Here is a 25569-nt window from a genome sequence, read left to right on the forward strand (position 1 = left end):
TTTTTTCCCTTGAATGTATGTGATAACATGGAAGTGAAGGGCTACAGTTCCCACCTGAGCTGGTCTTTACCAGCCTGAGAAAGAACCATTCTACCCTCATTAAAATGATGGTTGCAGAATTTTTTTTTTAATAAAAAGGGATATTTCTGCTTCACAGTTCACGGAAGGAAAACAAGAAAAAGATTAACTTGTTTTTATTATAGGAACCTAATGTAAAACATGCATGAAAAAAAGAGGTGAGAACATGGGTAAATGAGCAGTTGCTTCTAGTTAGTCTCTTTGGTATTTGTTTTTGTCCAATTATATGCACTTTTTGATAGATTCAAATGTCCCTACAAAGAGCATGCATTATTTTTAAGATCACGGAAAAAAATTGGTAAGGCTTGAAAAAGTGTTTTAATCAAATTCAAACAGAAGGTAAGCAAGGATAACAATATTAATGGTAGACAAACTATATTCATGCATGGGGGAAAAAAGCATGTTTTTAAGATAAAGGGAGCATTACATAATGGTAACAACCACTGCTAACAGTGAAGCCATGCAGATACAAATCTATAGTTGCCAAAGAAACTGACAACAAGATACAGAAATCAAACGTTATTAAGAACACAGGAAGGAGTAGATATTGTAGGAGGAGATTTTAAAACACCATTATCAAAAAGACTTAAGAAAATAAACTCATAGTCTAGCTAAATACACAAAATTGATGTCTGGCAGGAATTCAATTTCATGATTACAGTGTGTGGGGAGGTCTTTTCAAGTGTGTATAGAACATTTACAAAATCTGTTAATACTAGTCACAAAGAAAAAAAAAGTTAAATTCCTCTTCCAGATAAACAGAAGGCACGTTTAGCCTGGAGAAAAATATAGATGCTAGACCTGGGACAGAAAAGAGGGAAACTCTATTAATGTAGTCCATTCTGGGTTGCCTAGGTATCTCAGGGGACAGAGGAGAATGAATGAGAATTAATTTTAGGCTCAGACTGAAACAAATACCTCTTCCCCACTTTTTCTCACCCACTAAACATCTTCATTTAGACCTGAAGTATGAACCACTGAAATGGTACTTAACCCAGTGGGTTTCAAAGTGTGGTCCCTACACCAGTAGCACACCAGGAAGCTTGTGAAAAATGTAAATTCTTAGACCCACCTCAGACCTCATGATGCAGAACTTCTTCCAAGTCAGGGTTCCAGAAGGCGCTGATGTGAAAGCATCTGACGCTAAAAGTGTATCAATACCCCAGCTCCCTCACCCTTGAGTACATGGACTCTTGAGGGGTAGGCGTTACTCTGGCTTTGCCTTCCCTTCCCTTCCCTTCTTTGTCTTACTTCCCTCGGATGTCTTACTACTCCTCGGATGATACACTTTACCTCCCAAAGAAACTACTGCACTCAAATCTTAGTTTCAGGGGCTGTTCTGGGGGAACCCACACTAAGACATCTATCGGAGACCCCTGTTCTCTCAGAGCTCATGTTCTGGTTGACATTAGCTTGTCCTTCCATGTCTTCTTCACAGGCTGAGTCTGCTGAGATCTCCCCTTGGGGAAGGAGCCCCACTGGTAGTGTGTCCTCACCCCAATTCAGTCTAGCACCTATTGTCTGCTTTCTTCTCTGGGTCTTCCAACTCTGCTCTGCACCACCTCTGGTCACTTCACTGCTAGCCCCTAACACTCCTTCCCAGTCCTATTCAGCTTCGTTGCTTACTGTCCAGCTGAGTTGCAAATGGAAGAACAAATCTGACTCCATGTTAGATCTGTTCCTTTTACTTTAACCTTTGTACTCTGTTGCCTGTCATGCTTAGCCATGCTGGCTCTGCACCTTTTGTAAGAGAATGTTGCCTATAGCCTGAAACATACAAGACAGCCTATTTTTAAGGCTCTAACCTTTAAGGGTATAACATTTTTCCACTCAACCAGAGATAAAAGTTGTAGAACAGAGAATAACATTAGTCTTGTTGGAGGTTTACAGGAACATCCTGACCTGGCCTAGTGGACAGTTGCAAGAACAAAGGATTCCAACACCAAGAAGTTTGTGACAACTAACCTGGTGCCTCCCTCCCCTGCCTTTAAAAGTGCTTTGCTGAAATGTTACCAGGAGTTTGGGCTTTTTAAGCATGAGCCACCTGTCTCCTTGCATAGCCCTGTCTGCTCCAAACTCCAGTGTTTCTGCTGGTTTGACCTCACTGTGTGTCCGGCACACGAACTTTTGCAGTAACAGGGTCAGACTCACAGAGGGTTGGCTACCAGCCAGGCCCTGTGAAACCAGATCCTGCCCAGCATAAGGACTCTATCTGTGCAGGACACAGTGACCTCACGTGCTGTGTCTACAGGAGGGTTCAGGGAGCTGAGGCGGCACAGAGCAAGTGTCTCAGGATGTCAACAAAGGAATCTCCCGTGAAGTGACAGATAGGGGACACCTGGGGAATAAGTGGGACTTAGCCAGCAAATGGAGTGGAAGTATGAGCCAGGATTCCTTGCAGAGAGTTTGGAAGTACGTCTGAAGCCAGAGGTCTGGAGGTGCAAGATGAGAGGTTGCAGAGAAAGCCAATGGAGCCACGACTTACAAGGCTTCAGGGAACTGAAAGAACCGCCTTCTCCCAAAGAAGACTCTCAAGGTCAGTTTTAGAAGAAAATAGATCATGAAATGGCCAGAGAAAAAGGGAGAAAAATAAGGATATGAAAAATCCAGCAAATGACTCATTAGTCCTCAAACTCTGGAGGCCTGGAAGATGGTGATGCCCTGAGGGTGCATTACTGGGTCCAGATCTACTCAAACCCTTCCCTGGTAATAGTCAGCAGGTTCAGAAGGGGCAGGGGGACTTCAATTCCTGGGCTGATGAAATGTGATAGACTCCTCAGCGCTCCTTAAGATAATCAGGTTTCCAACAGGGTCCGTGACACCATCCTGCCTTTACCTCACCCTCTCCTGACCCAGGAGCACAGGGTAATCCTCTACTGATCACACCAAAAGCAAGGAGTTCAGTTTGCCCCTAATCCTTTAGTTTATCAGAAGATAAACCTCGCTGGCTTTAAGCATGCACACTGGCTACCTTTATTTGAGGTCCTCAGCTTGTGTGGGTTTCTCCCTGCAGTGAGTTTTGTAGGCTGAGAGGCAAAACAAAGGCACAGTTAGCCAAAGCAAGCCCTCTACAACCACCTTGACACTAGATCTCCATCTCCAAGGACTTCAAAGGCATTTTGTTATTGCCATCCAATATTTGCTTGTTTTATATTTTTTAATTGAGCCATCATTCCTAGCAGAACTGAACACCAAAAGATCTGCCAAACACGGTGCACTTCTACCGACAGCCATTTTGGGCACAGTGGCACAGAAGGAAATTCTGACATATGATAAACAGTTCCCATCACAGGACAGAACTTTCCTTTTTCTTCTGCTTCTCAGAAAAGGACAAGGGAGATGGGGTTGGGGGACTGCAGAGGAATTCAGCTCTTCCATGTCATCTACTTTAGGTAATATGAAGAGGGGAATTAGTCTAGACACATAACCAGTTATTTATTATTAAGAGCCCTAGAGCAGTGATCCCCAACCATTTTGGCAGCAGGGATGGACTTTGTGGAGGACAATTTTTCCATGGAGGAGATGGGGATGGTTTCCAGATGATTCTCATAAGGGGCATGCAACCTATATCCCACGGATGTGCAATTCACAGTAGGGTTGGCGCTACCATGAGAATCTAATGCCGCTGCTGATCTGACAGGAGGTGGAACTCACGCAGTAATGTGAGCGATGGGCAGTGGCTGTAAATACAGATGTAGCTTTGCTCACGTGCTGGCCTGCCACTCATCTCCTGCTGTGCAGACTGGGGGGGGATTGGGAGACCCCTGCTCTAGAGGACTTGAGTAATGAACTAGCATTTGCTTGAATTACTTCCCCCCAAACAGCCCCCATTCCCCAGCTATGCCCCAGAGACAGGAGACAAAGACATTTGGGCTCAGGATGGAATGAAATAAAGGGCACATCCCCCCCACTGATGCACTGGGTGCTTTCATCTTCTCAAAAACTGGCCTGCAGGCTGGCAGCCCCCATACCTTCATCACTGTTGTCATCCACGAGGATGATTTCCTTCAGCAGGTGGGTTGGCGTGTGGTTGACTGCGCTGTGAACTGAACGCAGGATCACCGACAGGGCCTCATTCACGAAGATAAATATGATGGATATCTGGGGCAGCTCCTTGGAGTACTTCAGCTCCTTACACCTGGAGGAAAAGAGCAGGGAAGAGCAGAGTCAGTGGAAGGAGAAAGGCAGAGGCACTGTGGGGCTGCACGCGGTAAGGATGTCAGCTGGATCCTGGTACATGTTCTCCCAGGCCGAGAATCGCTGGTTCCCTCTTGGCCTCTCTTGGCTAAGAACTGAGAAAAAAAAACCTAAGGAGGAGACAGTTAAGAAAACCAGCTTCACTTCTCCCAAATTTACCACCCCAAAGGAAGCATGAGGCTTGGGCACACATAGACTGTATCCTGGAGGCCGTACTCACATGTACCACCTGGTCTCATTTCAGCACACACACCCACCTTTCTGAGTATTTTTGCCTGGAGAACCCTATGGACAGAGGAGCCTGGCGGGCTACAGTCCACGGGGCTGCAATGAGTTGGACCTGACTGATTGATGCACACTCACATCACCATCAGTCCTCATCCAGAGGTGGCTGGGAAATGATGTATAAATACCCCCAGCTGCTTCAGTCCTTGAGCTGGTTGACTCTAAGGGGTGGCTTTTCCATGGACCCCTTGAGTTGTTCCCCCTGTGGAATTAAGCTCCATCACCCACAACTTACATATAACTCCCACTTTGGGGGATGCCTTCCCTTCCGAGTTCCACTTCCCCTTAGTGGTGCTCTTTTCACTGCCCAAATAAACTGATGCTACCAAGTCTTTGTTTCAGAGTCGGTTTGTGCGAGAACCCAAACTAAGACATCTTTCGGACCTACTAAGTACCCAGCACTATACAGGAGACCTCTGCTCTCAGGGAGCATACACACTGGGAAGAGACATGAAACACACATGAAATTAATCAAAATCAAGGCCGAGGGTCCTCTGTCCACTATGACTGTGCTGCTTGACACACCCTAACTCTTCTTGCAAGCATTCCTAGAATCTGCCTGGGGGCCGGAAATGGGACCTAACATCCAGCAACTTCTCCGTCTCTGAAGACAGGAGTTCAGGTGTGCGCTAAGTCACTTCACTCCTGTCCAACTCTTTTGCGACCCTCTGGACTATAGCCTGCCAGGCTCCTCTGTCCGTGGGATTCTGCAGGCAAGAATACTGGAGTGGGTTGCCATGCCCTCCTCCAGGGGATCTTCCTGACCCAGGGAGTGAACCCGCAACTCGTATGTCTCCCTCACTGGCAGACAATTTCTTTACAACTAGCACCATCTGGGAAGCCCTGGGGTTCAAGAGAAGAATGTTTTCATCCAGGCTGGACTCTGGGGTGTAGAGCTTGGGCCTCCCCGGAGGCACCTGATGATGTAAGAGATGACACTGGTACCCTGGGATCTGGCTCTGCATGGCTGTGTGATGGAAGCACCAGTGCTCTCTCCCTGGAGCACTGGGGGATTGGGTTTTATGTGTAGTTTGAGCCACTTTGAAACACCAAGTGGAAACAGAGCAGAATGGAAGACAGAGCTAGTGCATTTCAAATGCATCTTCTTCCTCCATGTGTGAGACTGTACAATGTATGAGACAATGTGTTCCAGAGCAAAACAAAGAGGACAAGATGAAGGGATGGAGTGAGAGGGAAGCAGCACTGAAGAGGGAGCAGGAAATACAGCTGTTTTTTATGCTCAACAGCTTGGGCTGTGTCGGGCCATATTAATCATGTAGGCAATTTTCGGAAGAAAATAAAGTTTTGTTACAATGCACATTTGTGTCTCCTGGAGGAGACTGTCCGGGGATCCATTGATCATGCAGCCTCATTTTTACCACGACGCTGTAAATTCACTTCTGGGTGCTGCCGAGGAGATTAGAGTGGTTATTGACAGGCTCACGGGCTGTTGGAGGGAATCATCTCATTTACTGTGCCGATCTGGTGGAGGGGGCGCATCCCAGAAGGTCCCTCGGAGCCCCCTCGATGTGGCCGGCAGCCATCCTGAGCTGGCAGGCTGACGCTGCTCCCTCCCAGGCCATTCCTCACCATACACGCAAGCACCCCCACCGTACACACCCACCTACTGAGCATGCACTCCCAGGCCTGGTTTCTTTGGGCTTTTGTCTTTATCAGATTCTGGCCCTGGAAATGAAGATGCAAAGAGGCCAGATGGCATTGTACCAGCAGCAGCATCTTCTCCAGCCACAGGCAATGGGATCAGGCTGCCACTGAGGCTGAGTTGTGGGTTAAGCCTCTCGGCTGGAGCAGGCAATTCCCTCTGCTGAGCGGGACTCCTGGGACCCTCTGGGGAATGGGGACTCTGATCTTGCCCCTTCACGGTCAAGGTGGCCATTCAGTAAATTGTGGGGGCATCGCAGAAGTAAAAAAGCTCTCTGCCACACGCTGAACCTGTCACCCTGGGCACACGGCTCACGCTTCTTCATCTCTGAAACTTCCACATCATCCTTACCATAGTTAGCTCTGGGTGCCTGGCTAAGGTCCTTCTAAGGATCAGGTGAGCTCAGTCTTTGGGAGCCCTGGGAAAATGCAATGTACCCATCAATGGAAAGACCAGCCTTCCTGGACTAGAGAGCTTCTGGATGGATGGATGGATGGATGGATGGAAGGACAGACAGCTAGGTAGATAGGTAGACAGACAGATATCTTATTAGTTCTATTTCTCTGGAGGACCCTCACTGATACACTGCCCTGTGGTGGTTTGGAAAACAAGTTTGCACCAAATTGAGGTGTCAGGTCTCATTGGAACCCTGTCTTTCCAATCTCTCCTTCCTGTCACAGCCTCAGACACCACCTCAGCACAGAAGGGAGCCTCTGGCACACGATGAGAGATGACCAGAAGGACAAACCCCCCTCCAAGTTGGGCAGTGGAATTATCTCAAAACTCCCATGGCCTCTCACCATCCAGAGCCGCTGCACCAAGACTGTCTCCACCTCCAACAGCCACAACCTCCTTGCCTTCCGGTTCTCCCCACTGTGTGTCCCCCAAACACCCACTCTCTGACCTCGATGAGACCTCCCGGTCCTGGGCCACTCTGTTGTCACTCAGTATATCATCTCTGCTCGTGCTCTCGCTCAGCTAAAATCTCTGCACTTCCCTTCACCCCTGCCTTCATCCTCCGCTCACTTCCCTGGCTTGCTTTCTCACCAGCCCTGAAGAACCCCAGCTGGGAACCAATTGTCCATCTGACTTTCCTCCCCTTTGCACACACAGGAGTGGAGGAAGAAGGCCCACCAAGGTAGTGGTGACAAGACACATCCAAGGTCTCCGGTCCCCTGGGGCCCTGGGAGCTGCCCTGTACGCTTCTTTTCAAGGCAGGTCAGAACTCTCAATTCCCCCATCCCTTCTTCCTACTTTCTCCCCTTCCCTCCAGGCAACCTGCCTCTTGCAGGTAGCTCCTACCCCACAGAGGGAATCAAGGCCACCAGCAGGAATTTCCAAGTGTAGCCACAGGCCTGTAACAGCAGCAACATTCCCCGGCAGCCTGCTAGAAATGCACATTTTCAAACACCTACTGTAGAGCACAGTGAAGTCTGTTCAACCTCATTGGGCAGCCTGGATGGGAGGGATGTTTGGGGGAGAACCGATATGTGTATATGTATGGCTGAATCCCTTTGCCGTCCACCTGAAACCGTCACAACATTGTTAATCGGCTATATAGCAATACAAAATAAAAAGTTAAAAGCAACTCACATTTTCTGCCCAACCAGACCCACTGGCTCAGAGATCGTGACCAAGTTCTGCAAGTGGTTTCTGCACACCACGTGGAAATGTGAGAAGCACTTCCCTGGCCCCCCTTACCACCTACAAATCTATCAACCTCTGAACTCAGCCTTGAAGGAAACAGGCTCAGGAGGTCAGAGGTAACCCCCTCATCTGTGCTGTGGATTCTTCATCCTCCCCTCCAAATGCCCTGCTTCATCCCCATCTCTGCTTTTTCTTCCACTGGAGGATCTGCCCTGGTCACTTGTTCACTTCAAAGGTTGTCCTTTTCTGCTAATACTCCAAATTCCAAAATTTCTAAATTCACTCCCCCTTCACTGACTTCTTCCACCCAAAGAAGGGACCCAAGTCTTTCCTATTTTCATTACAGAAACTCCCTTGCCCCACTGCCTTAATCCCCAGCTTCGGCTCTCTCCTTTATCTGCCATTCATCCCCCATCCCACAGTTATTTACCTCCTACTTACCCTATTCTGCTAAAACTGCTCTTGTTAATTTCCAGTGACAGCGAGGTGGCCAGAATCAATGGAGACTTCCCAACTTCACCACAGTTGATGATCCTCTCTGCAGTGTTTAACACGGTTGCCTCTCCCCTTCCATAAACGGTATTTACCCTTGGATCCTGGCACCCTTGCCATTTTCATCCCCATCTCTGCTTTTTCTTCCACTGGAGGATCTGCCCTGGCCACTTGTCCACTTCAAAGGTTGTCCTTTTCTGCTAATACTCCAAATTCCAAAATTCCTAAAGGCTCCGTCTTCCACTCTCTGCTATTCTCACTTGATCAACCCTTCCTAGGTGACCTCATCCCAGCTTATGACTCCAACCCTGATGCCATCAACTTTCAAATCCACATCTCTAGATGCTTCAAGCTTCTGTTTCCCACTGGGCTTCTCCACTTGGATGTTTCATCAGCACCCCAAATACAGCCTTCCCAAAACCGACACCTGTTCTCTCTGTACCTCCCCGTCTTCATTGAGAGGTACCACTCTTTCTCTTTGGGAGTCAAGTCAAAATCACGACACGTTCAACATGTCCAACTGGTCATCAAGTCCTAAAGATTCTGCCATCTTTAGGATCTCTTTATGACACTCCCCTCCACCCCTATTTCTACTTCTACTCCTCAACTCATCATCAATCTCTCCTGAATGATACTCAAGGCCACTTAACTAACTGGTCCCCAGTCTCCAGCCTGTCTGTCTGCAACTCAACCCCATTCTATCCACCCCACTAGCAGAATGATCTTTCTAAGATGCTAACGCAATCCCACTACTCATATTTCCACTATCTCTTTGGCTCTTGGTAGCTTTCGGAATTAGCTTCAAACATCTTTGAAGTTCAGAACCCTGGCTCAGCTCTCCAACTTCATCTCCTCCCTGGGAGGGTAAATATTTGTACTTCCCAGAACCACAAATGCTGCCTCTCAGTTCGCACACCTTTCTCTCTGCCTAAAGTGCCCTTCCTCCTGCTGAGCCTGCCGTCTTCCCTCAGCCCCGCTCCAGGCAGCTCTCCCAGACTCCCAGCAGCATGTCAGGCCCCTCTGTCACTTTCTCTCCCTCTACACCCTGTCATCCTGTCACTCTTCACTCTAGCATTGCAGGGTGGCCAAGGGGTCTTCTTCAGGGGGTCATCTTCCTTTTCTGTTTCCCCAGAGCCCAGCAAAATAGTCGGTAGATAAACAGTTAGTGAATGAACAGATAAAAACCCTCCTGTCTTCCCAATATATTCCCTCCACTCTTCTTATGATCAAAGGTATCACTTATCTCCTCCTGCAATTAGAACATTGGTGATGGCACCTCCGCACTTAAAAAAGATAGCATCCTGAACACAACTGCCTACTGTCTCCCTTGATTGACTAATCTGAACTCAAACTCTGAAGGCTGCTGGGGTCAAGTGCATTAACCAGGCCCAAATTCTCTTTTTTTTTTTTCCTTCCCTCCTCATCAAGCCCTGCCTATACTCCTAGGAAAGAGGGATATCATTTTTAGTAACAGCAAACCTTGCAAAACAAGATATGGGGCTGAATAAATGAGATGTATGAGGCCCCTCTTTTGGACCTCTCATTATTAGGGAAAATGCACACTTTGCTGAGTGGCTTAATTTTCTCTGCTTGAGCTCAATTCATCCAGGAAGGAGCAGCACACCTCATTAACTTACTTCCCACACAGAGCAGTCTCCGAGACGAACTGCCCACTTCAGCATTTGAGTCTGCATGCATCGTGCCTATCAGCTGTATTAGGGCAAAATTTTCATGAATCAAGACTCAGCCTGCTCCATGCATGGCGAGCGGTCTTACCTTGGGGTCCAGGGAGCCCCAGGAAAACTCCAGAAATTAGATACAGGATGTTGTGGGTGAAGGGGGATTTGTTTTTTCTGGGCCACACTGGCTTCCCACAGGAGCACAGTGGGAGGGGAAGAACCCAGGCCATAGAGCAGAGAGGACCATTGTGAGTTGCAGCCCCCCGCCCTGGTCAAGACCAGTGCCAGACCCACACCCTGTTTTCAAGCACCATGGGGTCAACAAAGCTCTATGCCTCCCCCGCCAGCCTGGTTTCTACAAATATTTATTTTGGACTATTCCCCAAAGCACTTCTGATTTTTGGACTGAATACCTACTGGCTCCATGGCTTCCTGGGAAGTCTCTTTCCCTGAGTTGTAAAGAGTTGCTTTTCCAAGGGCAAGGCAATCATCATTAGCCAGAAAATTCTTGAGACTCAGCACTGCAACAACTACGCCAGTTTGAAGTATACTAGAGTCCCGACGTGGACAAAAAACCAACCAACCAACCAAAAAAAAAACAAAAAAAAACCAACCTTACTTGTCTCTCTCTAACCTACACAGTTTTCTTTTTTAAGTCAAAAGTGTTCATTCACCATTTTATCCTCAGTTCCAATCACAGCCCCCTGAGTTGCGCAGCACCGCTCTCCCTAAAACGGAAGGGGAATCACACATACGGGGCAGGGGCACTATTCAGATTCCCCACTTGGTGGATGCATCTGCCTGGGTATGATGCAGCTTCTCGTGCTGTCTTCAGTGAAGAGAACAGAAAAAGAAAAGAAAATCCCTCAAGTTCGGTTAAGCAATGGCTCAGGAGGAGAATTTCTAAAAACAATTAAGGGTAAATTCATGCAGACAGTTTCAGGCCACAGCTAAGAAAGCCTGGGTGCTCCTAAGACACAGGAAATGCTGCCTAGGCCATTCATACCTAGTATTTATCCTATAACCTTTCTAAGCGGAGTGGAATGAGAGGGGACCACCCCAAGTGCTGCAGGAGGGACATAAATACACTGGAAAATACTCAGATTAGAAATAATAAATAGTGGTGTTCCAAAGCCCAGCAGATCCAAAATTTGGTCAAAAAGATTCTTCATAGAAACTGAGGGCCATACAGTGCTCTGTTCTCAGGCAGCCCCTCCCTGCCCATGCCCAGTCCCTCGCGCAGAATGACAATCTCGTTCTAAAAGTCGTCACCCTGTCATTTTAGCATAGCAACGAGACACATATGATCAAACTAGCTATTTTTCCACTTTTCCTTTTAATTATTCAGGCCAAATTGGCCACTCAAGCCCATCTTTCTACTGACACTAACCCTGAAAACACTTTTGTTTATTCCTGCATCTGGGCTAGCCCTCTTGTCCTTGGCATTATTGTTACTCCCCCTTCTCCCCCCGCCATCCCCAGTTTTAAAATCCAAGTATAGTTGATTTACAATGTTATGGTAGTTGCCGGTGTACAGCAAAGTTGTTCAGTTATTTATCTATTATTTTTCAGATTCTTTTCCATTTTATGCTATTGTAAGATACTGAATATAGTTTCCTGTGCTATAAGGCGGGTCCCTGTTGTTTGTCTACTTTACATATAGGAGATGTAAGAGATGTGAGTTTAGCCCCTGGGTCAGGAAGAAGGAGGAGGAGGAGGAGGAAAGGGCAACCCACTCCAGTATTCTTGCCTGGGAAAATCCCATGGACAGAGGAGCCTGGTGGGCTACAGTTCATGAAGTCACAAAGAGTCAGATGTGATGGAGCACACATGTATATATACATAGTAGTGGGTATCTGTTCATCCCAAATCCCTAATTTATTACTGTTGTTACTTTTATCATTGATAAAAAGTCTTCCATACAGTCTTCCTCAAGGATGAGCACTCGTTCTGAGTCAAATCCAACACGCCAGCCCCTCCAGTCTCAGCTTAGTCCTAATTCAGCCCTGCCTGTCTTTGCTGTTGTTGGTGTTCAGTCACTCAGTTGTGTCCGACTCTGTGACCCCATGGACTGCAGCACGCCAGGCTTCCCTGTCCTTCACCATCTCCCAAAGTTTGCCCAAACCCATGTCCACTGAGTCGATGATGCCATCCAACCATCTCATCTTCCTCATCTCCTCTTGCCCTCAGTCTTTCCCAGCATCAGGGTGTTTTCCAAATGAGTTGGCACTTCGCATAAGGCGACCAAAGTATTGGAGCTTCAGCTTTAGCATCAGTCCTTCCAATGAAGATTCAGGGTTGAATTCCTTAAGGATTGACTGGTATGATCTCCTTGCTGTCCAAGGGACTCTCAAGACTCTTCTCCAGCAAGACAGTTAGAAAGCATCAATTCTTCAGCGCTCAGCCATCTTTATGGTCCAACTCTCACATTCATCCACGAGTACTAGAAAAACCATAGCTTTGACCATTTTGCACCTTTGTCGGCAAAGTGGTCTCTGCTTTTCAATATGTTGTCTAGGTTTGTCATAGTTGTTCTTCCAAGGACCAAGCATCTTTTAATTTCATGGCTGCAGTCATTGTCCTCAGTGATTTTGGAGCCCAAGGAAATAAAGTCTGTCACAGTTTTCATTTTTTTCCCCCATCTATTTGCCATGAAGTGATGGGACCAGATGCCATGATCTTTTCTGTATATTGAGGTGCCCGTCTTACTAGACAGAAAATGCCTCTCCCTCTCTGAACCACTAAAGCAGCTTAGCAGATCCTGTTTCTACCGAGGGCAGAATGTATGAATGCCCCCAATTCTTCACCCGCCTAGGTAGTCAGGTGCTTTGCCACATAATTCTGAAGTTGTTCTCACCAAAGAGGCGAAGTCCATTTCTCCACCCGCTGAATCTGAGCTCAGCCCCATGACCTGTTCCAACTAGCAGGACAAGGGGAAGTGCTCGTGCCAGCTCCAAGCATGACCTTCAGGAGAGTCTTATGCCCTTGGCCATCACCTAAGAAGCACCAGGCTGGCGCTCTGGTCCCAGGTGAGAACGGAAGCTGGGTGCTAAGAAAGTGACAAATAGCACAGGACACACGTTTGCATGTGTGAGCCCAGCCAATGCAGCTGCTCACCACGCCAAGCACTTTACGGAGTGTACATTATCTTGTCACTCTTCCCAATGAGCCAGTCATGTAGGTATTCCCATTTTGCTTATGGGAAAACTGAGGTTCAGAGTCACGAGCCCAAAGACAAGTGAGTGGTAGACAGAGTGAGGCTTTCAACCCAGATGCCCCTGACTGCAAAGCCCCTTGTTTTAGTCTTTGCGAAAAGAAATGACTTATCAAAGAGGGTTGAGGTGGAGGAATTTTAATAGCATCTGTTTCTTCTTCTGTATTTCACTGCAGTCTCCACTGTCCACACCAAACATGTATTACTTTTATAACTTAAACACTATGAATGTTACTTTTTGAAAGCTTCCTATGAAAATCATTATAGCACTTGACATGTAACTTCAACACTAACTTGAAAGAGTAAACAGGTAAGAATAAATAACAAAACTGCTGAGGGGAAAAGGGTGTTTAGGAAACCCTGAGACAAACACGATGCTAAAATCCAATATAAAGCTAACATAATTTAATCCATAACATGTTTACTGACAAGTGAAACTTAAAGACCAGAAACAAAGCTGATCTTAGAGAAGTTATGCCAAGAACATACAACAGACCAAAGGGTAGGGAAAGAATCACTCAAAAACATGTGTTAGGACTACTCTTTCTCTATTGAGTAAAATTGGAAGAGTTCCCCCTCTAAATAGGCTTCCCAGGTGGTGCTAGTGGTAAAGAACCTGCCTGCCAATGCAGGAGACATAAGAGACACTGGTTCGATCCCTGGGTCGGGAAGATCCCTTGAAGTGGGAAATGGCAACCCACTTCAGTATTCTTGCCTGAAAAATTCAATGGACAGAGGAGCCTGGTAGGCTACAGTCCATGGAGTCGCAAAGAATCAGACATGACTGAGTGAACAAGCACCATGCGCCCCTCTAAACACACTGAAGAATAAACATTAGATAGATAAAACAGTTAAATTAAGAAAAATATAAGGAAAGCAAAAAAAGAAAGAAAGAAAATGAACATCCATATAAGCTCTGGTTGAAGAAGCAACAGTTTGACAACAGTTGCAAACCTCTGATTATCAAAAATAATAAAATTAAGACAACAGCAAATTGCAAAAAAATTTACAGCAATTACAAAAGAATAAAAGATAATGAAAACCCAAAGCACATAATTAGGTAGACAAACAAAAAACATGAACGTGCAATTCAGAGAACAAAAGAAACAGATAAACATGAGAAGAGGTGGACCCTCAAGAGTAATAAGAGAAATTAAAATTAAAACAATAATGAGATGTCATTTTGCCTCTGGGTGGTGAAATTATCAATAATTTTTTCTGGCTTCTTTATACATTTTCTGTTCTTATATTTTTAGAGTCAGCAAGTGTAACACAGAAAAACACATCAATTTAGATTAATGCATGATGACAGGACCATATTGCAAAATTAAAGGGAACAGCAAAGCTTGGCTATACTCTCTTGGATTTTTGCAAGAGTGTGACATCAATTGGCTTAAACAATCCACACCCCCACGCCATCCCACAGCTTGCTCTCTGAGACCACAACTGGAAATAGAATTCTGAGTCAAAACCAAAATCACAACTATTCTCTTTTCAAAGGCAGATGCGGGAGCAAGATGACATGGTCTGATCTCCAAGTTATTCATTCTAGAAAACAAGCATACCTGCCGCTGAAATGGGCCTCCAACTTTTTTTCTATCCAGAAGCTATTTCATGATGGCCTTGTACAATAAACATAAAGTCAATCACTCACAGACCTGCCTCTGTTAGACAACATGTGGCTTTGAAAAGGCATGAGAAACTTCAACATCAAATGACTGTCACTTGATAAAAACCCAGTTAGCTCCAGCCACATGCCAATTTCTTAAGGTTATGGGAACTGCCGTTTACAAGGAGAATAAATGCTCCACAAGGAACAGAAGCCCAAGCCTGGGCATTATATAAGGAAACTGAGCCATCCAACTGAGATTTCCAAGTCTCTAGTCTCACCTGTTAATAACCATTTATAAAACAGTCTAATACCGTGGGTGACCAATTTTTAACCCGAGGATGTACTTCTGCTCTGGAGTAAAATGGCCTGAAAAGAAACTTTAATTCTCTTTCAATCTCAAATCCATTGGTTTCTCAAAATCCTGTAGAATTCCTCCTGCCTATTGTAACATCTCTCAGACATGTGTAAATAACACATGCTTGCTAAGTAGCTTCCGTCGTGTTCAACTCTGTGCGACCCTATAGACACCAGGTTCCTCTGTCCATGGGATTCTCCAGGCAAGAATACTGGAGCAGGTTGCCCTGCCCTCCTCCAGGGGATCTTTGTGACCCAGGGATTGAACCTGCATCTCCTGGATTGGCAGGCGGATTCTTTACCCACTGAGCCCCTGGGGAACCTGCGTGCAAATAGTTTTTAAAAACCTGAGTACTACTATAACATTGTGAACATTAATTTGAATGTTGTTACAAGTAAGAAAAATTGCATTAAAAGGTTTTTGCCTTATTCCCCCCAAAATAAGAATCTACAATCATAGGGAAACGGAGTCCCCTCCAGGGTACCTCCTTTGCCTATTTGAAGTTGCCACATCAGATCCCTGTAGAAGCAGCCCACCTGGCTGAGGATGGTGACTTTATTTCATCCCAAACTTTTTTTTTTTGCCCCACTAGCAAGATCCAGGAGAGAGAAAGCTCCTAGAAAACTAAGCAGTACAAATACACCTCAATGCTTATGACAGATGGAAGGCAAAGCCTTTCCCATGATTTAACATGGATCGTGTATTCACCCAAAAAGCCTGTTCCTTTATTTTTAACACACTGAAGGACAAGTGTATCTGTATCACCAGGAAACATTAGCTTAACTGTGACATTTGCTCACACTGAACATCAATTATGGACCAGCAAGGTGTTGAATATAGAGAAATTTTTTTAGACCTCCCTAGCTCCCTGGGAAAGCTCATAGCTCCGTAAGGGGAAAAGATAGGCAAATCATAATTATGATTATGGGATGATAAATGTCACAAGGGAGGTCTCTTCAGGATGCTCTGGGAGCTTAGTTCTGCCTGCGAGGAGATAGATGGGGGCCCACCCAGGAAAGGGTTCGCAGAGGAGATAAAATTTGATCTGGGCCATGAAGCATGAAGAGGTAATTTCCAGGTGAGGGCCTGTGAAGAGAGAGAGAAGACTAAGGGAGAAACTCTTGAAGCAAAATGACATGAGTAGCATGTGCAAAAACAGAGGACAGAAAATGTATAGTGCACTGACAGGAAATAGAAATAGATGTTTCAGAGGGCGACGGCAGTGAGGAAAAAGAAAACAGTCAACCACGCGTACTGAAGGTAGTTTATAAAATTCAGACTTGGGGGCTTCTCTTGAGGCTTTACCCTCCAATGCAGGGGCTGCAGGTTCAATCCCTGTTTGGGGAATTAATATTCCACATGCCTCCAGGCCAAAAAATCTTTAAGAAAAAAATAACAAAAATAAAGTAAAAGAAGATAAAATTCAGATGCGATCTGGGAGCAGTGGGAAGCCAGGATGTCAAGGACTGCTGAGCAGGGAAATGACGCAACAACATATGCTGCTGCAGTTCAGCTACTAAGTCACGTCTGACTCTTTGTGACCCCACGGACTGCAGCACGCCGGGCTCCCCCGTCCATCAGTATCTCCACGTCCAACAAGGCGATCGGCGCCGTTTTTCAACTGCATTTGCTCATTTTGTGTCTCCGTGTCACATTTTGGTCATTCTCACAACACTCCAAACTTTTTCGTTATTATTATACTTATTATGATGATCTGTGATCAGTGATCTTTGATGTTAACGCTTGCAAAAAGGTTATCTACTGCTCGTTGAAGGTTCAGATGGTGACTGACATTTGTATTATAGCAATAAAGTAGTTTTAATTAAGGTATGTCCATTTTTTAGACATAACGCCTGAATAGACTACAGTATAATGTATATAGCTTTTCTATGGACCAGGAAACCAAAAAGTTGTGTGACTTGATTTTTTGTGTTATTGATTTTATTTGCAGGGGTCTGGCGCAGAACCCACAATATCTCTGAGGTCTATGCAGAGTCCTGGAAGGGATGACAGATCCAGTGAATCAAGATGAGTCCTTCCAGAAGACTGGGAGTGGAAGGAATGGAAGGAGCAGGGAAGTAGGTTTAAAAAGAAGAATCTTGGGACTTCCATGGCCGTCCAGTGGTTAAACCTCTGCCTTCCAACACAGTGGGTGCAGGTTCGATCCCTGGTTGGGGAGCTAAGATCCCACATGCCACCTGGCATAGCTAAATAAAGAAATAAAATAAAAAGAGGAATCTTCATTTGGCATTCAGTCCCAGCCAATGAGTCCCTCTGGTCCTGTGCACCTACATCTTTAAAGAATCTCGTTCCTTTTGCCAGGAGGCCTGACTGTGGGCAGAAAGCATGCTAAGGTCTAGCAGGCAAAGTAATGACTTGTTTTCAAAATCAATGTCTACACATCCAACTCTTCTCTTCCTAAGACACTTTATGCCCTGATTCTGTGTCCGTGTGGGTGTTTAAAAATTGCTGTAATGAGTAATTACAAATGAGTTCTAATGAAAAAAAAAATATGTAGCAAACTGTCTGCATATTGGTCTCAAGGAATATTTATAGGAATGCCACCCCTGGGCAAAATGGTGTTCCACTGGGAATTCCACCCCTACATCAACATCTCACTGCAGCAGAGCTGACTTAGGCTTCAGTGGAATGTTGATGGAGGCCACCAAGTCCTGTGAGGTTTAGGGCTGAAGCAAGAGACTTCATCAAGACAGAGTTGGCAAAGAAAAAAAGCTGTATAGGAGCACAAAAGCCCAAAATGCCAGGAATTGAGATGGCAGATCACCAAATCTGTTTGAGGAGTTAAGAAATCAGTATATTGAGCCAAGAGTTTGCATCCAGTGTTCACAATAGGAAGCTCAATACCTGGACCAGCCAGCACATGAGAGGGGGCTGACAGCCTGGTTTGAAAGGTCAAGACTAAGGAAGACCCCAGCCCCAGGGAAGCTACCTCTCAGTAGTCTCGTCTGTCCTGATACATATGACGCCTTCCTGCAGCAGGGGGCTGGCTCCAAAGGCTTGTCTTCCTTATCTGACTTCCTCTTGAAGTTCAGTCGCTCAGTCATGACCGACTCTTTGTGACTCCATGGACTGCAGCACACCAGGCTTCCCTGTCCTCCACTATCTCCCAGAATTTGCTCAAACTCATGTCATTGAGTTGATGATGCTATTCAACCATGTCATCCTCTGTCACCCTCTTCTCTTCCTGCCCTCAATCTTTCCCAGCATCAGGGGCTTTGCCAATGAGTCAGCTCTTTGTATCAGGTGGCCAAAGTACTGGAGTTTCAGCTTCAGCATCAGTTCTTCCAATGAATACTCAGGATAGAATTCCTTTAGGATTGACTGGTTTGATCTCCTTGCTGTCCAAGGGACTCTCAACAGTCTTCCCCAGCAGCACAATTCAAAAGCATCAATTCTTCAGTGCTTAGCCATCTTTATTCTCCATCTGTCACATCTGTACCTGACTACTGGAAAAACCATAGCTTTGACTATATGGACCTTTGTCAGCAAAGTGATCTGTCTGCTTTTTACTACGTTCTCTAGGTTTGTCATAGCTTTTCTTCCAAGGAGCAAGCGTCTTTTAATTTTGTGGCTGCACTCACCCTCCGCAGAGATTTTGGTGCCCAAGAAAATAAAACCTGTCACTGTTTCCACTTTTTCCCCCATCTATCTGCCATGAAGTGATGGGACCAGATGCCATATATATTGGTTCTTGAGTAAACTAACAATGTTAGAGATGGAAGCATCTGGTTAAGGGCAAGCCAGCATCACAGGCAGGGCATGCTCTCTGAGTCGGGACCTGAGTTGCCCTTTCAATGGCTATGAACTGGCCATGCTTTCTTCAGAAGCCATTGAGAAGGCTGTCACTGCAAAAGAGTTGGGTGGAGTATTTCCTCTAAAAATATACATAAACTGATTTGTTTTCTTGAGACACCTTTGCCAAGAGAAATGCCATTAAATCAGCATCTTGGCCAGAAAGGAAAGCCACGTGTGCTGGACTCCCTGAGGCTGATGCATCAGCTCCAAGGAGGCGAAATGGGATCAGTGGATTTCTTTGTTAATCTTGATATTTGCAGGAAGCAAACGAACCAAGCACTCTGCAAATCGCCGGCTTTAATCTTCAGAATTACTTATCCTGCCATTTAGGAGAGTTTTGTTTTCTGGGAAGATGTGCACACAGCGGGCGGCAAACATTCTAATTGCCGTTAAGTACATTTGGTGTAATATGTTGGGGAAACGGAGTCGTTGAATCAGTTAAGCATGAACACACACGCTTACGGGCAGAATGGGAGTTTGCACACAGACACACTCACCAGAAGTGTTTCAGTCACGGAGGCAACATCTCACACAGGCAAAGAGGCTGCCTCTTCCGTGCGCGGCAGCAGGATGCAGTTCGATCTCATAAACAAATGGCCAAACTGTGTTCAACCTTTCCTGTTCCTCTCTGCCCATTCTCTCTCGGAGTTCATCTGCAGTCAAGATGCAATGCTATTTATAACATATATTGTTTGTGCTGTAGTCACAAGGATTTGCAACCTGCAGCCAGAGATAGTCAATCTACTCAACTGAAGTAAAGGCTCAATGGAAACTCCAAGTCAAGGCTATTTCATTCTGCCAAGTATTACAGTCATATTACACGCCCACTTCCCATACCAGATTAAAAACCCCTTGCAGTTAGGTAGCATGTCTTGTTCATTTCTTCATTCCTCAAGCTCTTAGCTCTGTGTCTACCCCATCGCAACGATGCAATGACGATTTGTTAAACTGAATTCTTCCCAAGAATTGCAGTGAGAAGGAACAGAAAGTGTTAGTTGCTCAGTTGTGTCCGACTCTTTGTGACCCTCCGGACACAGGGGAGCCCGCCAGGCTCCTCTGTCCATGGAATTCTCCAGGCAAGAATACTCCATTCCCTTCTCCAGGGGATCTTCCAGACCCAGGCATCGAACCCGGGTCTCCTGCCTTGCAGGCAGATTCTTTACCATTTGAGCCAACAGGGAACAGAAAAGAGCATGAAAAGGGGAAAGGAACTTTGAGGCCATTCGAGGACTTGGAAAATGGTGTTAGTAGGTTTTAAGGGCTGAAACTTGCCATGAGAGACACACTGATGAAGCTTGCAGACTCCCAAACCACAGTGAAAATGCAAAACTCAATTTTTTTTAATGCTAATCCAATCCTGGGTTGATTTCCATTTATATCACTGAAACCATTTGAGGTCTTCCAGTCAAGTGTGAAATAATTCATTTAGCCCTTGGTGCATAAGAAGAACTTTTTAAAAAATCTGACAAGTTGTCACTAAGTAAATAATTCATCCATAATGGAGAAAAAGGCAGACTGTGGTTACCTGACTATTCAGATTAATGGGGAGTCACTAGTTAAATCATACACAGAGCCAAGTTGCAAAACCCTGAAGGTTTAGGTTGCCCCATATAAAACTGCCATTTCTGGCTGAAACTGGCAATTTCACATTGCTCTACCAAACACAATGAAAACCCACACAATTCTGAAGGTTAAATCGACTAAACACAACTTGATAAATTTGCTGTCTTATAAGGACTCTTACTGAACTCCTTTGTTTAAAAATTATTTCATCTGATCATCCAGATATTAAGATGACCAATCCAGATGATCTCCACCTTCATGACTCATGAATAAAAGGAAGAAATGTGACTTCCAGTTCAGATGAATCACTGAAGCAGGAACCCAGAAGGAAGAACCAGTTTGTGACAGAAAAATCATTTTCCAAGTTCCCAGGAGCATGGCTGTGAAGCATCATTTATAACTCTAAATACAACAGGCAGACGAGACATGGGAAATTGGCCTGATCTGTTTATAATGACAGATGCTGAAAATGCTTTTTTTTACTAACTCTCAGATATTGGATTGCCATTTGTTCCTCTCTCTTAATAAAAAGCTGTAAAACACATATATGGAGAGATCATTTTAAACTTAAAGTTTTTTAAATTGGAGTATAATTGCTTTACAGTGTTCTGTTAGATTCTGCTGTACAACATGAATCAGTTATGTGTTGTCATTCAGTCACCCGGTCCTGTCCGACTCTCTGCGACTGCATGGACTGCAGCATGCCAGGCCTATCTGTCCCTCACCATCTCCAGGAGTTTGCCCAAGTTCACGTTCATTGCATCGGTGATGCCATCCAGCCATCTCATCCTCTGAAGCCCTCTTCTCCTTCTGCCCTCAATCTTCCCCAGCATCAGGGACTTTTCTAATGAGTCATCTGTTTGCATCAGATGACCAAAATACCAGAGAGCTTCAGCTTCAGCATCAGTCCTTCCAGTGAATATTCAGGGTCGATTTCCCTTAAGATTGACTGCTCCGATCTCCTTGCTGTCCAAGGGACTTTCAGGAGTCTTCTCTAGCGCCACAGTTGGAAGGCATCTATTTCTGGCGTTCTGCCTTCTTTACAGTCCAGCTCTCACAATCGTACATGGCCGCAGGGAAGACCATAGCCTTGACTATACAGACCTTTGTCGGCAGAGTAATGTCTCTGCTTTTCAGCACACTGTCTAGGTTTGTCATCGCTTTCCTGCCAAGAAGCAATTGTCTTCTGATTTCATGGCTGCAACTGCCGTCCGCAGTGATTTTGGAGACCAAGAAGAGGAACTCTGTCACCACTTCCACCTTTTCCCATTCTATTTGCCATGTCGTAACGGGGCCGGATGCCATGATCTCGGTTTTTTAATATTTAGTCTTAAGCTGGCTCTTATACATAGACATACATCCCGTCCCACTTGAGCCTCCCTTCCCCACCCATCCCACCATCTAGTCACCACGGAGCACTGAGAGAGCTCCCGGTGCTGCATAGCGGCTTCCCACTAGCTGTCTACTCCACACACGGTACTGTATGCATGTCAATCCAGTTTCCCAGTTCATCCCACCCTCCCCCTTCCTTCCACATCTACAAGTCTGTTCTCCCTGTCTGCATCTCTATTCGGCCACCTCATTTAGGTTCACCTGTACCATTTTTGTAGATTCCATACATGTGACAATATATTTGTTTCTCTCTTTCTGACTTACCAAGCATCCAATGGCTACAATTCACATCAAGAAGCATAAGATTCTGATAGAAGTCATTGGTGGCAATAAGCTCTTGTTGAATGAATATATAAATGAACAACACAATGGGACACATAAATACTGTGTGAGTTACCCAAAGTCCCCCAAATTTCTGTTTGCAGTGTTATGGCCAACAGCAGTCATTTCTATATCTGACTTCATATTTTTTATCATCTGTTATCAGTAACTCTGAAACTCCAGAGACTATGAGAACCCTCTGAGGTACTATTTGAAATACACATTTCTGAGCCCTGGTTCCAGAGATTCTAGTTTAGTCAATTCAGGGTACTGACTAGGAATAAAGCCCAGGAATCTGTAATTCAACAAGAGCCTCAAGGGACTTTGATGCTGCTGTTCCACTGATGTAGGTAAACATCCCATCCGTATAAATCTTGAATCTAATACCTACAAATAATAAAAAAAAAAACTAGCATAACATAAAAAAGTAACAAATAATGGCTTAAAAGACAAACGGGCTTCCCAGGTGGTGCTAGTGGTAAAGAACCCACCTGCCAATGTAGGAGACATAGAGACATGGGTTTGATCCCTGGGTCAGGAAGATCCCCTGGAGGAGGGCATGACAACCCACTCCAGTATTCTTGCCTGGAGAATCCCCATGGATGGAGGAGCTTGGCAGGCTATGGCCCATAAAATTATAGCATTACTATAAGACAGAGAAACCCCTAAGCTTCAAATTATCTTTGAGTAAAAAAAATAAGAAAGCAGGGGTGGTTATCCTGATATATCACAAAAAGTAAAATTCAAACCAAAAGTATTAAATGCAACAAATTAAATATGACAAAAGTCATTTTTAAATGCTAAAGGCCACAATTCACAGCAAAGATATGACAAGTTTTCATATTTATGCACCAAAAAATATAGCAACACTCTTTATGCATCGGTAGATACAAAAGACAGAGGGCAGAACCCATAATAATAGTAGATATTGATGCTCCACTCTTAGTATAAGCGAATCAAAGAGACAATGAGTAAAAATATAGATTTAAGTATCATAATCAATAAGATAGAACTTACAGATATTCAAACTTTACTCTCAGAAAATAGACAATATACCTTATTTTCAACTTCAGGGAAAGAGTTATAAAAAACAGTCCCAAAGGAAACATCAGTGTTTCACAGAATAGAAATATTACAAACACACTCTGATCCAAATGCAATAAAATTTTAAATTATTAATAATTTTTTAAAGTCATCCACCTGGAAACTCGAGACCAAGTTTCCAGTAAACAAATCTTGAGACCAAGGTTAAATGCAAACCAAAATTTTTACATTTCTAAAGTACTGACAATGAAAACACCACATAGAAAAATCAGGAGGACACTTTCAAGCAATAAGAAGAATATTCAAAGCCTTAAAAACTTTTAGCAGTAAAAATACTTGAACTTCCTTACCAGTTCAGAAAGCTAGGAAAAGAACAACAAAGTAAACCAAAAGGAATATAAGGGAAAAAGTAAAACTATAAAAGCAGAAGTCAATGAATGAGAGAAAAGAAAACTAAAAAATGCAATCAATAAATCAAAATTCTGGCTTTTAGAAAGTAATCATCAAAATAAGACAACTTTTAGCTAATTTATAAATTTTCTTATGAAATAAGAAAAAAGAGAAATAACCATTGAAACAGGAATATTTTTTAAAAGTGAGACTAATTTGCAGATGTCTGCAAATAAATTTGAAAACCTAGATGAAATGGAGAACTTCCTAGGGAAAGGCAGTTTGCCAAGGTTGACTCTGTTAGAGACAGAAAACCTTAACAGACCTATTGCCCCAGGAGAAATTGAGAAAATCATCAAGAAATTACTGCATTAAAAACCATCAGGACCAGATAGTTTCACAGGTGAATTCTACCCAACTTTCAAAGACTCTACAGTCCTAATGCTCCAAAAACTATTTCAGAGCATTGAAAAGGAAAGAAAACTTCCTAATTCTTCTTGCAATTTTTTATATCTAAATCTCTTAAGGACAGTACAAAAAGAGAGAGAATTATAAATATTACTGCAATATTTTAGGTAATAAACTAATGAATATTACATTAAGAAAAACTACATTATGACCTAGTAGAATTTTTTCCAGGAATGCAAATTTGGTTCAATGTTAGGAAATCCAATAGTCTAATACACAATAGTAATAGATGTGGGGAGGAAAAAAAATCTATGATTATTTGTTTAGATAGTGAAAGTACTTTAAAAACCTTCAAAAATCCGACTCTCTTAATAAAAACAAAAAATAAGAATTGATGGATATTCTTAACATGGTAAACAACTATATCATAGTTATAAAGCCAGTATTTTAATGGGAATATACAAGAGGCACTTGTATTAAGGTCTAATAATGTCAGGAATAAGGCATGGGTGCCACTTTGCTCTTCTAATTCAACATTCTACTAGAGGAATCAGGAAATGTAATCAACTACCAGGCAGACATCACCTGTAACCAAACGATCAACATTAACACCCCCAAGAATGAGACAAATAGATCCCATGTGCATCCTCATAAGATGCACTAAGATAAACACATCACTTTTGTAGCATTCCTTCACAGCAGCATAGCCTGAATCTAATTCCAAAGAAACAGATGAATCCAAATGGAGAGACATTTTTCAAAATGGACTGCAGTCTTCAAAATTGTCACTGTCATGAAAGACAATGAAATACTGTAGGACCATTTCCAAACAAAAAAATCATGACAAATGAATGTAATACCTGATCTAGGACTTTCTTCTTCTATAAAAGACCTTACTGAGACGCTGAAATTGGAATAAGATCTACAGAGAGTAGATACTATAATATTATCATATGGTACTGTGGTTATGTAAGAAAATGCCCTTGTTCTTAGGACGCTGTGCCGTGCTGTGATTAGTCACTCAGTCGTGTCTGACTCTTTGCATGGACTGTAGCCCACCAGGCTCCTCTGTCCGTGGAATTCTCCAGGCAAGAATACTGGAGTGGGTTGCCATGCCCTCCTTCATGGGATCATCCCAAATCCAGGAATCGAACCCAGGTGTCTCCTGCATTGCGGGTGGATTCTTTTACCATCTGAGCCACCAGGGAAGCCCAACAATACTGCAGTGGGTAGCCTATCCCTTCTCCAGGGGAACTTCCCAACCCAGGAATTGAACCGGGGTTTCCTGCCCTGCAGGCTTCTTTACCAGCTGAGCTACCTGGAAAGCCCTTGTTTTTAGGATATGCACACTATTTAGAGGGAAAACGGCACATGTCTGGAACTTGTTCTTAAATGCTTCAGGAAAAAAGTATA

General features: G+C 44.3%; 1 protein-coding gene across 1 annotated transcript in view; it reads right to left on the reverse strand.

Moving 5' to 3' along the window:
- Nucleotides 1-25569, reverse strand: part of GALNT17 (polypeptide N-acetylgalactosaminyltransferase 17) — a 412511-nt gene that overhangs the window by 205596 nt on the left and 181346 nt on the right. Inside the window, exon 3 of the mRNA XM_043914905.1 lies at nucleotides 4050-4216. Coding sequence (XP_043770840.1) covers nucleotides 4050-4216 — 167 coding nt within the window. The remainder of the gene's footprint in view (nucleotides 1-4049; nucleotides 4217-25569) is intronic.

Source organism: Cervus elaphus, chromosome 10, assembly GCF_910594005.1.
Source record: "Cervus elaphus chromosome 10, mCerEla1.1, whole genome shotgun sequence".
NCBI lineage: Eukaryota > Metazoa > Chordata > Mammalia > Artiodactyla > Cervidae > Cervus > Cervus elaphus.